Genomic DNA, 14799 nt, shown 5'->3' on the forward strand with positions numbered 1-14799 from the left:
ACATACCGAGCTCCACGACCACCAACATACCCAGCTCCACCATCACAATCTCATCATCCAAACAATGCATCCGCACCTCGCCCTAATAAACCGTTTCGCAATTTCACACCATTGGGAGAGCCATTGAGCGTTGTTTTTGAAAGACTGCAAGCTTCAGGCTTAGTATATCCTGTGGAAGGTAGGATTCCAGATCCACTACCTAGAAGTTTTGATCCCACTAAAACATGTGCATATCATTCGGGGGTAAAAGGCCATTCCACTGATCGTTGTTACGCACTGAAACATAAGGTTGAAGATCTTATTGAAGCAAAACAGATCATGGTCAAACAACCGGCACCAAATGTGGTTAACAATCCACTCCCGACCCATGATGGGGCCACGATAAATATGATTGGAATAGATGAAAATGATGACGATCCAGCCGAATTCATAGTGCCTGTGGATAGCGTGGAAGATCATGGTCTTGTAGCCGTTGCTTCTCCAGCTGTGGTGATAAAGGGTTGTGTACCTGTCGAGATATTAGGAGCTTCATCAACACCTGTGGAAGTAGTTCAAGCACCAAATCAGTTACCAGTGCTCGATACCAAAGTCGTACCGTGGAATTATCAACAAGCTGTGATGGAGATTAAGACATCAGGAATGACAAGGCCTGGAAGATGCTATACTCGAGAAGAGCTAGCTAGATTGAGGCAAGCTAAGGAAACCCATGTACCTCCCAAAAGGGTCGTGACAGAAGCAGAAGCAGAAGAATTTTTGAGGAAGATTAAGGCTAGTGAGTACTCAGTTGTGGATCAGTTGAAAAAGACCAATGCCCAAATTCCTATTCTCTCTTTGCTTTTGAGTTCGGATGTGCACAGAAATGCACTCTTGAAGATTTTGAATGAAGCATATGTTCCAAGCGAAACAACTAGTGAGGCGTTAGCCGGGATGATTGAGCGCGTACTTGACAGCCATCGAATCAGCTTCGATAATGAAGAACTTCCGCCAGAAGGATGCATGCATAACAAAGCGCTCTATATAACTATCAAGTGTCGTAACATGTTTATGGCTAAGGTGTTGATTGATGGGGGTTCTGGACTTAACATCTGTCCATTAACAAGTCTGAAGAAGATCAGATATAATGTTAGTGAGCTCAAGACAAGTGATGTGAATATTCGAGCATTTGATGGGGCTCAAAGGCGTCCTATTGGAGAAATTCCAGTTATTTGCTAGCAAAATATGTTGCATTATCTTTTTGTTCATTTTTTCTAATTTTGAGTTTATTATTGCATTTTAAGAAATCCCTAGATGAAGGGGATTAGCCTGATAATTGGCAAAAATATTTATGCTTCCTGAGTGTTTTTTTTTTTTTTTGGAGTGCTTAACCAAGGTTTAAAAAAAAGAGGGGCGGAGTGGGGGAGTACTAATCATGCTCTCTAAAAAGTTCAACTGAAGCTAAAAGAAAATTAAGAAAATTGTAATAATGATACTAATGAGTCTCATATTAAAAATCGTAATAAGAAATTTGAATTATAAACTCGCTAACCAATTTGCCTATCAAAGTTTTCTTTAAAATTGAAGATACAAATAAGGGTAAGAAATGAAAATTGGATGTCAAAAGATTACTTTATGTACTAAAATTTAGTGATTGTGTTTTAGGAAAAGTAAAAAATATTTTTTAAATTTGTTTTTCACGATGGAATTTATTCATTCTAAAGAGTTGGAGTAGCACTTCTTAGACCAAAGCCTTCTATTTTTTCTATTTTTTTTTTTCTTTTCTTATTAAAGTCCATCTAAACATAAGTAATGATACTCACATTTTTCTGCTATTTGATTTTATTTATGAAATCAATACTTGGTTGGATTCGAACAAGACAAGGCGACAATTACTTCTATATAAAATTAGTAATCTTTTTCATTACTATATTCCGAAAGTCTCTAAATATAATTAGTAATAAATATTATTATTAGTTGCAATAACTAATAATGTTGTTTCCAAACTACATATATAATTACTAATAGTTTTTTCTCTATCTCGAAATTCCTAATACAACTAACATAATTTAACAATATTTACTTTTATGACCGCACGAAGCGTGTACATTCACTAGTTAGAAGTAAACTCCAAACATATGATAATAAAAATTAAAAGTAACAATACAATATTTAGGAAATAAAAATAATTAAGAATCCACAGTTATTATACCATGTTCCCTTAAAACTCAAAACCCTGAACTACAAACTAAAGGGAGAAAAAAAACATAATGATTAGAGAAGTTTCCAGAAACTAATTAGAACCCCTAAATCAATCAATCTAAAACCAAATCAACAGACTCATCGATTTCTCCTTCTTCATGTGCCCACTTATGTTCATCATGAACCTCTGCTTCTTCCTCTGGGATGCATTAGTGATATTGAATATCTTTCGCACAGCCTTTATCGACTTGTTTTTAATTCCCTCGGCAATCGACTGACACAAGAGATCCATCAATCTGGTAATGTAAAGATAATTAGCCAATACAAGTTCAAACAGGCCATTGAAGCTAGTCTTCACGAATTTCTTATGTCTCGATAATTTTGATTAGGGTTTTGGAATCAATGTTTGGAAGGGGGATGAAGCTGTAATCGTCCTCCACCATATTTTTTATTGTTCCACATTGAACGACAATGGATTCTTCGATCTCAAATTCCTCTTCATCAGAGGATTTCAAGATCAAAATCTTGCTCTCTTGTGGTGTTGTTGTTGTTGTTGTTGATGATGATGATGATGCCATTGAATTGATGATGATTTTTGAATAAATTGATTGAGAGGAATAAAAACCCAAAAGGCAGAATATGTATAGAGAAGTGAAGGTGAAGTAGTGTATTTACTGTGATTGATTTATTCTTTTTCTGTTTTCTACTTTTCCTAGTCTTTATTGGTTTTTAAAAAAGGTTCCCTAGAGGAAAAAGGAATTTATTTTATTTTATTTCACACGTCTAGAAAATTCTAAAGTTAGAGAAAAGAAGCTTTGATGATTATTTCCAGAAACTAATTAAAACCCTTAAATCAATCAATCTAAAACCAAATCAACAGACTCATCGATTTCTCCTTCTTCATGTGCCCACTTATGTTCATCACGAACCTCTGCTTCTTCCTCTGGGATGTAATCATTAGTGATATTGAATATCTTTCGCACAGCCTTTATCAACTTGTTCTTAATTCCCTCGGCAATCGACTGACACAAGAGATCCATCAATGTGATAATGTGAAGATAATTCGTCAATTCCCTCGGCAATCGACTGACACAAGAGATCCATCAATGTGATAATGTGAAGATAATTCGTCAATACAAGTTCAAACAGGTCATTAAAGCTAGTCTTCACGAATTTCTTATGTCTCGATAATTTTGATTAGGGTTTTGGAATCAATGTTTGGAAGGGGGATGAAGCTGTAATCGTCCTCCACCATATTTTTTATTGTTCCACATTGAACGACAATGGATTCTTCGATCTCAAATTCCTCTTTATCAGAGGATTTCAAGATCAAAATCTTGCTCTCTTGTGGTGTTGTTGATGATGATGATGCCATTGAATTGATGATGATTTTTGAATAAATTGATTGAGAGGAAGAAAAACCCAAAAGGCAGAATATGTATAGAGAAGTGAAGGTGAAGTAGTGTATTTACTGTGATTGATTTATTCTTTTTCCGTTTTCTACTTTTCCTAGTCTTTATTGGTTTTTGAAAAAGGATCCCTAGAGGAAAAAGGAATTTTTTTAATTTTATTTCACACGTCTAGAAAATTTTGAAGTTAGAGAAAAGAAGCTTTGATGATTATTTCCAGAAACTAATTAGAACCCCTAAATCAATCAATCTAAAACCAAATCAATTGACTCATCGATTTCTCCTTCTTCATGTGCCCACTTATGTTCATCACGAACCTCTGCTTCTTCCTTTGGGATGTAATAATTAGTGCTATTGAATATCTTTCGCACAGCCTTTATCGACTTGTTCTTAATTCCCTCGGCAATCGACTGGCACAAGAGATCCATCAATGTGGTAATGTGAAGATAATTAGTCAATACAAGTTCAAATAGGTCATTGAAGCTAGTCTTCACGAATTTCTTATGTCTCGATAATTTTGATTAGGGTTTTGGAATCAAAATTTGGAAGGGGGATGAAGCTGTAATCGTCCTCCACCATATTTTTTATTGTTTCACATTGAACGGCAATGGATTCTTCGATCTTAAATTCCTCTCCATCAGACGATTTCAAGATCAAAATCTTGCTCTCTTGCGGTGTTGTTGATGATGATGATGCCATTGAATTGATGATGATTTTTGAATAAATTGATTGAGAGGAAGAAAAACCCAAAAGGCAGAATATGTATAGAGAAGTGAAGGTGAAGTAGTGTATTTACTGTGATTGATTTATTCTTTTTCCGTTTTCTACTTTTCCTAGTCTTTATTGGTTTTTGAAAAAGGATCCCTAGAGGAAAAAGGATTTTTTTATTTTATTTTATTTTATTTCACACGTCTAGAAAATTCTGAAGTTAGAGAAAAGAAGCTTTGATGATTATTTCCAGAAACTAATTAGAACCCCTAAATCAATCAATCTAAAACCAAATCAACAGTAGGACTGTTCAAAATCGAACCGTAACCGATAACCCAACCGCAAAATTAGCTTATTGGTTTATTGGTAATGGGTTATCGGATTAACGGTTGGTGAACGGATTCAAATTTTATTGTTAATGGCTTATCGGTGCGGGGGCGGATTACTCAATTTTCTTATCGGGTTAACCGTTAACCCGTTAAGACTTACCATATTTATAGTTTTACCCCCAAATATATAAAGTATCTATTATAAATCTTAAATCTAAAGGCTATTGAGTATCTTATTTCATTTCTTATCTATTCACCTTCGTTAAGGGAAATAGAAAGAGAGATTCATGGCAAATAAAAACATTAGTCATGTGTTAATGGCAATTTGCCTTTATAGTGGCAATGACTATTTTACGGAGTGCAGAGGCTACTGTCGGAAAGGCTATAGGAGACAATATGGAGTATTTTTTGTCCCAATGACTGCTGCCATAAAACGTTGATAATTACAAGATTTCGTCGATAGAAATTAGTGAAGATGTTGTGATTTTAATTCTTATTGTCTCTTAGATTAAGCCGATACATCGTCCGATAACCGTCCGATAATTGCTAACCCGATACCGAACCAACCGATATCTTATTGGTTGGCTAGCGGATTAGTACATTTAATAGCCGATAACCGATAAGCCAAACCGTTAAGCGTAATTATCCGTCCAATTCGCCCGATAAGCAGCCCTAATCAACAGACTCGTCGATTTCTCCTTCTTCATGTGCCCACTAATGTTCATCACGAACCTCTACTTCTTCCTCTGGGATGTAATCATTAGTGATATTGAATATCTTTCGCACAACCTTTATCAACTTGTTCTTAAATCCCTTGGCAATCGACTGACACAAGAGATCCATCAATGTGGTAATGTGAAGATAATTAGCCAATACAAGTTCAAACAGGTCATTGAAGCTAGTCTTCACGAATTTCTTATGTCTCGATAATTTTGATTAGGGTTTTGGAATCAGTGTTTGGAAGGGGGATGAAGCTGTAATCGTCCTCCACGTTATTTTTTATTGTTCCACATTGAACGGCAATGGATTCTTCGATCTCAAATTCCTCTCCATCAGAGGATTTCAAGATCAAAATCTTGCTCTCTTGTGGTGTTGTTGATGATGATGATGCCATTGAATTGATGATGATTTTTGAATAAATTGATAGAGAGGAAGAAAAACCAAAAGGCAAAATATGTATAGAGAAGTGAAGGTGAAGTAGTGTACACTACTAAAAAAAACTGTATTTTCCGACTTGAAAAAAAGGGTCATTTCCGACCTCATGAGGTCGGTTTTGGGCAAAAACCGACCTCAAAACTGACCTCAAAATTAGGTCGGAAATATTACCGACCTCATGAGGTCGCAAAAAACTGACCTCATGAGGTCGGTAATATTTTTTTAGTCGGATATTAATTATATGAAATACCGACCTCATGCAATTCCCTGAAAAAATTTGCAGAAAACCGACCTCATAAGGTCGGTAATTTGCAATTTCTGGAAATATTTTGTAGAAAACCGACCTCATGAGGTCGGTAATTTGCAATTCCCTGGAAAATTTTGCAGAAAACCGACCTCACGAGGTCAGTAATTTTCAATTTTTAGAAATATTTTGCAAAAAAACAACCTCATGAGGTCGGTATTTTATGTGTCTGGCCCCAAAACCGACCTCATGAGGTCAGTACCCTGGAAGAAAAATGGCAACACATAGCTGTTTTTCCAACTGCTCCCCTGTCAAGATGAAAATAATTTTATTTTCAACTAAAACCAGCTCAAATAGCTGCCAACAATACACCAAACTACTATAAATACATAAAACATTAAACTACTATTACAACACATATACTACAACCACCAATACTTCAAATTCAATTTGAAACTACTTCAAAGTTGAATAAAAACATCAATCAAACATTCACAAGAGACTTAAGCTACTTCAACCTTTGCAAACATCAAAAAAACATTAAACTACTTCAACATTTGTAAACATCCACAAAACATTAAACTAGTCTACATTAAGTTAGTCTACAACATTAGACTACTTCACCCCTCGCAAACATCAAGATGGTTGACGCGAACATCCAAAGTCAAGTTTTGTTGCTCAGCTGCCTCAAGTTGCTGCTTTAGAACTGCAACCTCATTTTCTGACTTTTCCCAACCTACCAAATATTACAAAACGATGGAACTAATCAAGATTAAAAGAAAAGAAAAAAAAAGGCCTTTTTCATTTTTGGCTCGTCAGCCAAAATTAATTACAGGACCGGCCAAAATATACAAAACCTATACACTAATTATGTATATTATATGCAAATTTATGTATACTGTATGTAGATTATATGTATCTTTATACTTAATATACAAAACCTATGCATTTACCAGCTATTATGTTTTAGAGCGGTCCAAAAATGTAATTATCCCAGAAAAAAATGCATGATTGATCAGAACAAGTTCCAAACGTTATTCTACGTGTGATTCAGGTACCACAAAAAAAATGGAAATATTCTAGCAACTATTTCTAAGATTGCATTCAGATTTTATGGAAGAAAGGGAACGGTGGAAGATACCTGCAACGGCTTCTTCTGCCACTTTAGCATGCTGCTTAACTAAGTCTTCTTTTGCACTAACATTAACTAGAGCAGCTGATAACTTCTCTATCAGCTACTTTGGGCTTTCCTTGGCTTCATGCCCAATAGTTGCAGCTCCATGCTGAACTCTTTTACACATATAATGATTTGTGTTTTCGATTCACGGATCTGAAATGCACGGTTTCAGAACTAGAATCTTTGAATACAGAGTTTGTTAATTAAACTAAAGGTTTACCATTATCGGATATAGGCCTTAGCGGTAGGCTTCATTTACTACAACCTATGGCCGAACGGTAGGTATTTTAGTGGTTGACAGGGGCCCTGGAGCCAGGGGTACCTTTAGAAGTGCGCAGTGTCCAAAAAACATTAGTTTTTGTAAATTATTAAAGGGAAATCTGGTGTTAAAGTATATTTGACAAACTCCAGTAATTTTTTGGGTATTTGACTTGCGATCATAGTTGCAACATATAATAAACAAAACTTTCCACAGCCATCAACTAGAGCTCCCCCTTTTCCTACAGGCAACAGCTACCAGGTGAAGGAAAATGGGAAAGTTTGGGCATCACACTTGCTCTCTTACACTCAGAACGTCAAGCAATGGATCTAAGACAACGCCTACAGGAAATCTCCCACATTAAAAAAAATTAGGTCATGTAAGTACCGAAGAGAGAAGAAAACAGAAGATGGGAAATTCCATCACTTGCCTCAAAATAAAAGCAACTTATTGTAAGAGCAGAGGAATTCCAGGACTGATTCCATGGCACTTCATATTGCCATCTTCATTTCTATTTTCTGGTGAGGATCATAACCAACAAGATTAAAGTCAGCAGCAACAAAGGAATCTATATCCTTTTTCTGCGGATTGATCTTCAGCACCTACACCCATTCAGAACCAACAGAAGTTAGAGAGGTAGAGGTAGAGTATAATAGCATGAAATAATAGTTTCATTACTTACTGGGAAAGGTCTGGGAAACTTCTGAAGCTGGTCTTGTAGAGGTCTGACATGATTACGATAAACATGAGCATCTCCAATGACATGGACAAAATCACCAGGAACTAGATCTATAAAAGAGAAGTTAAAGCATAAACCATGAGGTACATCATAAAACAAAAGGGACTGAAGTGGTCTCGATGTAGAATGAGCAGTGAATGACTATCAAAAGACATGTCTCCAATATCAATACACATGAACATAATCAAAATTTCAAAAGTACCAAATCCTTTTTGTAAATACACAAAAAGTAATTGGCTATATCATGAAGCAGTACTACTTAGAACCTTAGCTAGAGATATTAAGGCATAAGATTTTCTCATACAGGACAAGGATTAAGTCTCATAAGAAGCGCATAAATTCCATTTCCAAATTCCTCGCCTAGTACATGAGTTTTTGCAACATCTTTTTCGCTTAATCAGAATCCTCATCTACTGTCATGCCTTTAAGCAGGTAGAAAATTTGCTAGTTATTACATAATGCACATTTAAATGTAGTAAATGAATACAGAGTTTGTTAATTAAACTAATTCCCACAAGATACTAATAATGCACTAACATATAAGAACACATAGTTAATAACTGCAAACCAAAACAAATGCAGTTGCTACTGAATGTGTATACTTACCTAAACAACCATAAAAAGATCACAAACCCTTGCTATATTCAGAGCAATGTTAAAGTGTACTCGGAAAAATCTAAATAGATTATAGTTTTAACGCTCTCTATCTAAGAGATTAATTTATTAATTTATGAACATAGAAAACACAACAGTTATGAAACAACAACAACACATGACCAACATTAAATATGATAAACACATCGTCAAGGATATATATATATATATATATATATATATATATATATTTCTTATTTTTCTTTACCGCACAGCTGCACTAAATAAAAATATATTACTCAAGAATCCACATATTGAGACCAAGTATGAGAATAAGTTTATTAATATGGTCATACGATTTCATGACAGTGAAAGTTTCATGACCTATAAAAGTAGCTTAGTTGTTAAAGTTTCATGGCCTATTCTAAAGTATTTGATGATTTCATATGATCTGTTTGTTAAGTTTATTAATCTGGTCAGATGATTTCATGACAGTGACGTTTTAACATCTAACTTTGAGTTGGTATTACAACAAACAGAGTAAAAAAGATCAAGTCTTTATCTTCATAACATATTTTTATCAATTTGAACAAAACCCAAGTCATGTAAGAGGTAACAATTTGATTCACAGATCCTATTAGTAATTTAATAGGAAAAAGAAAGCAACCACCAACAACTTCAAAACAATCAAATTTTGATAACAGCCAAAAACTGTCATTACAGCCATGGGAAACCAACAACTTCACCAACAACTTAAAAACGAACTCTAAACTTGTCATTACAGCCATGGGAAACCAAAATTGTGATAAAATTACAGCCAAAATTATAATAGTAATCCCTTTTCATTAATATTAATTTCGTTTAACTATAACCTAGAAACTATAATCAACGAAACCCACAAAAGGGAGCAAAAAACCAACGCAGAATTAACCTAAGAGAAACTATAATCAACCAAATACACTAACCCATAAAACCAAATCAGTGAGAAACCCACAAAAGAAGCAAAAAAGTAAATGTCTTGAAGAACCCTAAACTAGATCCCAAACAATTAAAAAAAATACCTGGAATAGATGTTGGCGACGGCGTACTGGATGCCAGACCTGGCTGGGTGGCGACGGATCTGGCTAGAGGGCGGTGGAGAAAGGGAAAGAGAGAGAGACGGGGGTTTAGATTTTTAAGAGGGACAAAAGTAAAAATGAGGTAAAAGAAGAAGGAGGGTTTAGATTTTTATTAAATTTACCGATTTCATGAGGTCGGTAAATTTAATAAATGAATTGATAAGATTTTTTTATTAAATTACCGACCTACTGAGGTCGGTACATTATTTTTTCAAATTTTGATACAAAATTACCGACCTCATGAGGTCGGTTTTTTTCCGACCTCAATTGAGGTCGGTTTTTTGAGGTCGGGAAATCCTTTTTTTTTAGTAGTGGTGTTTACTGTGATTGATTTATTCTTTTTCCGTTTTCTACATTTCCTAGTTTTTATTGGTTTTTGAAAAAGGATCCCTAGAGGAAAAAGGATTTTTTTTTTTAATTTTATTTCACACGTCTAGAAAATTCTGAAGTTAGAGAAAAGAAGCTTTGATGATTATAAGGGGACAATAAATACTTACGGGTGATAATATTATGGCAGATTGTCTTTGGACAATAATCTTTTCACTCTTACTTATACGGTAATTTTTTCGCTTTCCCAAACCTTTACGAACCAGAATTTGTTTAATAATTTCCCATTTAATCAACCCCCAGCCCTCACCCCGCAACAAAACCTAATAAAACTTTAAGAGTAATTAGTTTGACTGTTTTAGATTAAAAATACGCAGGAATTCATTTTTCTAAAATACAATTAAGTTCTATAGGATAAAAAACTATTAAAATTTAAAAAATCATGGGTTCTGCTTTGTACACCTGTCCAATATCCGGATCTTGGCCTCTAATTCTGTGTTAAAGTCAAATATAGGAAACCCATTTTTGGTCTTCAATACTCCCTCTGTTCCATATTACTTGCCACATTACTAAAAATATATGTTCCAAATTACTTGTTCATTTACAAAAATAAAATAAAATTATTAAATCTTTTCCACCTTACCCTCAATATTAAATGTTCTTGAAAATAGTCAATATTGATTAGAATGTATTTATTGGAGAGAGATAAAAAAAGGTAGTAAAATACTTCTTTTATTTATGATTTCTTAAAGAGCGTACATAAGAAAAGTGACCAAGTAATATGGGTCAAAGGGAGTATAAACCAGAGTTTTTTATCATCTTTGCTCGTTTGGATGAGCTGAGCTCAAAATTTGAGGAAGGCATTATGTTGGTAAAGAAATACAGTAGTACAATTTCTAGGAGTACATTATTATTATTATTATTATTATTATTATTATTATTATTATTATTATTATTATTATTATTATTATTATTACTACTACTATTACTACTACTACTATTACTATTACTATTACTTTTGTTGTAAATATTATATTTATGTATGTCCATTTTGGTTTACTTGGAGACCAAGTTGATAACTTGGCCCTTGCCCACTAAGTTAATTTGGCCACGAATTATTATGACTTGGCCAGCAAGTATTTTTGATCTTATATATAGGAGTTCGTATGTACTGTAAATCATAGAAAGAAGCAATATACAACAAACGTTATTAGAAACAATAATAGTACTTCTGTTACCCTTCTCCCTCTTTGTAACTTTTGCCTTGTAATTTTAGTTTAGTCTTTATTCCATAACACGTTATCAGCACGAGACTCTGTTATCTCGAGCAAATACTTTAAAAGTCTCAAAGGTATTGACTTTCTTTTTCCCTTAACTAATGGAAAATCTTACGAAACGTGAATTTGTAGCCTTAGATATATCCGGCAATAGCTATATGTCTTGGATTCTTGATGTCGAGATTCACCTTAATAAGATGGGTCTGGCAGACACCATCAAAGATAAAAATGAGGCATCAGACCAAGACCGTGCCAAGGCAATGATATTCCTCCGCCATCATCTTGATGAGAATTTGAAAATGGAATATCTCATGGTTAAAGATCCTCTTACGCTGTGGAATGATCTGAGAGATAGATATGATCACCTGAAGATGGTCATACTACCACAAGCAAATTATGATTGGCTCCATTTAAGGCTACAAGATTTTAAATCTATTAAGGCATATAATCCTGCAATGTTTAAAATTATTTCTCAGTTAAAATTATGTGGTCAAAATGTTACTGAGCATGATATGCTGGAGAAAACATTCTCCACTTTTCCCGCCTTGAGTATGCTCCTGCAGCAGCAGTACTGAGAAATGAGGTTCAAGAAATATTGTGAACTCATTGCACATCTTTTAGTTGCTGAACAACATAACGAATTATTAATTGAAAATCATGAAAGTCGACCTACTGGTACTGCTCCATTCCCTGAAGTGAATGAGGCAAACTTTCACAATTTTAGGCGTGGAAGAGGTCGTGGCCCCAGTCGTGGTCATGGCCGTGGTCGAGGAAGGAATTTTAATCATGATTCTCGTATTGCACCAAATAATACCCTTCATCACCAGCAGTGTAAAAAAAAAGGAGAAAAAGCATGAAGCTGTGATAAAGAAAAATTCAGAAAATAAATGCTTCCTATGTGGAGGGAAGGGGCATTGGTCACGTACCTGTCGTACGCCAAAGCACCTAGTTGAGTTGTATCAAGCCTCCCTCAAAAAGGCCGAAAAGAATACTGAAGAAAATTTCATTTCTGAAGATAATGTTGAACTCATGCATCTAGATGTGGCAGATTTCTTTGAACACCCTGAAGGGAAAATAGATCATCTGATCGGTGATGGATCTGTAATAACTTAGATATTTCATACATGTCATTTGTATTAGCTAATGTGGTTATGTTTCCATAGTTATGTAAATGAAGTGTGTGTAATGCTTTGTTTAATAGTAATATATGTAATAAAGCGTGTGTAATGCTTTGTCTAATCATAATATCTACTTCGATGTTTACTTTGTCTATTCTTTCGTTTTGAAGATTATATGGAAAATCCTCAAATATTATTTGGATCAATGACCAATCATGAAGATATTTGTGTGATTGATAGTGGAACAACGTATGTCATATTCAAAGATGAGAAATACTTTTCTCAGTTGCTTAAAAAACGGGGAAATGTTAGTACAATTTCTGGAAATTCGAAATTAATTGAAGGCTCCGGAAGAGCTACTATATTCCTACCTAAGGGGACAAAACTTGTTATAGAAGATGCATTATTCTCTTCTAGATCCCCAAGAAACTTGTTGAGTTTCAAAGATATCCGCCGTAAAGGGTATCACATCGAAACATTAAATGAAACAAATGATGAATATCTTATTATTACAAAGAATGTCTCCGGCCAGAAATATGTTTTGGAGAAATTACCAACTTTGTCTTCTGGCCTGTACTATGCAGAAATTAGTACAATTGAAGCACACTCAATCGTAAACCAGAAGTTTAATGATTCAGGAACTTTTGTGCTTTGGCATGACCGAATAGGTCATCCTGGATCAATAATGATGAGACAAATTATTAAAAATTCAAATGGGATCCACTTAAGAACCTGAAGATTCTTGAAAGTAGTGAATTTTCATGTGCCGCTTATCATTAGGGCAAATTGATAACCAGGCCATCACCAATGAAAGTTGACGTTGAATCCCTTGCTTTTCTAGAGCGTATACATGGGGATATATGTGGACCTATTCACCCATCTTGTGGGTCATTCAGATATTTTATGGTTCTAATAGATGCGTCTTCGAGAATAGATGCATCTTCGAGATGGTCTCATGCGTGCCTCATATCGTCTCGCAACCTACGTTTGCGAAATTATTGGCACAAATAATACGCTTAAGGGCACAGTTCCCAGATTATCCTATTAAGGCTATACGTCTTGATAATGCTGGAGAATTTACATCCCAAGCTTTTGATGATTATTGTTTATCAGTTGGGATAAAGGTTGAACATCCTGTAGCTCATGTTCATACCCAAAATGGCCTTGCTTAGTCATTTATTAAGCATTTGCAATTGATAGCAGGACCATTACTTATGAAAACACGATTTCCTACTACCTACCATTTGGGGTCATTCTATCTTACATGCAGCATCCCTTATTCGTCTCAGACCGACTCATTATAATAAATACTCCCCGTCACAATTAGTATTTGGTCATGAACCAAATATTGCTCATCTCCGAATCTTTGGTTGTGCTGTGTATGTGCCAGTAGCACCACCACAACGCACTAAGATGAGCCCCTAAAGAAGGTTATGACTATATGATGGGTTTGAATCACCCTCTATTATTCGCTACCTTGAACCATTAACGGGGGATTTATTCACTACACGATTTGCAGATTGTCGATTTGATGAAACAAATTTCCCACAATTAGGGGGAGAGAGAAAAGAAGAAACCAAACGAGAAATTGCGTGGAAAATTTCATCACTATCTCATTTTGATCCACGTGCCCCTATATGTAAGCAGGAGATCCAGAAGATCATCCACTTGCAGAAAATAGCAAATCAAATGCCAAACGCATTTACTGATTTGAAAAGAATAACTAAGTCTCATATCCCTGCAGAGAATGTGCCTATTCGAATTGATGTTCCAAAGGGACAATCTACTAGTGTCATAGCCTCTGAATCTCATCCACTCCTGAAGCATGGTAGGTCATTGGGCTCCATGGATAAAAATCCTAGAAAAAGAAATACAAACAATGATCAGAATGACACTATGAAAGGATCTCATGAAGAGATTCAATATCTGATTAATCCTGATATTCCTGAAGAAATCAGCAAACCCGAGACTCCAGTAAGTAAAGAACTATCATTAAGTTCTACTGGTGATGAGGTCAATTTAAATCGTTTGAAAATTATGGTGAATAGTTTTTTTGCATATAATGTTGCACGAAATATTATGAAAGGCAGTGAGGATCAGGAACCTCAATCTATCGAAGAATGTCGACGAAGATATGATTGGCCAAAATGGCAAGAAGCAGTTCAATCAG

General features: G+C 34.9%; 1 protein-coding gene, 1 long non-coding RNA gene and 2 pseudogenes across 2 annotated transcripts; all 4 read right to left on the reverse strand.

Annotated features, from left to right (window-relative positions):
• Nucleotides 1-2183: 2183 nt before the first annotated feature.
• LOC132610749 (SKP1-like protein 1) lies at nt 2184-3017 on the reverse strand (annotated as a pseudogene).
• An 8-nt stretch (nt 3018-3025) lies between these two features.
• LOC132610750 (SKP1-like protein 4) lies at nt 3026-3588 on the reverse strand (annotated as a pseudogene).
• A 241-nt stretch (nt 3589-3829) lies between these two features.
• LOC132611829 (SKP1-like protein 14) lies at nt 3830-5735 on the reverse strand. The gene is made up of 3 exons (XM_060326197.1): nt 5640-5735; nt 5354-5446; nt 3830-3994 (listed from the first exon to the last, which is right to left on the reverse strand). The coding sequence occupies exons 1-3, from the start codon at nt 5733-5735 to the stop codon at nt 3830-3832; spliced, it is 354 nt and encodes a 117-aa protein (XP_060182180.1).
• Nucleotides 5736-6464: 729 nt separating this feature from the next.
• LOC132610368 (uncharacterized) lies at nt 6465-10083 on the reverse strand. The gene is made up of 4 exons (XR_009571126.1): nt 9851-10083; nt 8139-8245; nt 7162-8058; nt 6465-6756 (listed from the first exon to the last, which is right to left on the reverse strand). It is a non-coding gene; the product is annotated as an uncharacterized LOC132610368 (long non-coding RNA).
• Nucleotides 10084-14799: the final 4716 nt, after the last annotated feature.

The sequence above is a fragment of the Lycium barbarum genome, chromosome 9 (assembly GCF_019175385.1).
Source record: "Lycium barbarum isolate Lr01 chromosome 9, ASM1917538v2, whole genome shotgun sequence".
NCBI classification, from domain to species: Eukaryota; Viridiplantae; Streptophyta; class Magnoliopsida; order Solanales; family Solanaceae; genus Lycium; species Lycium barbarum.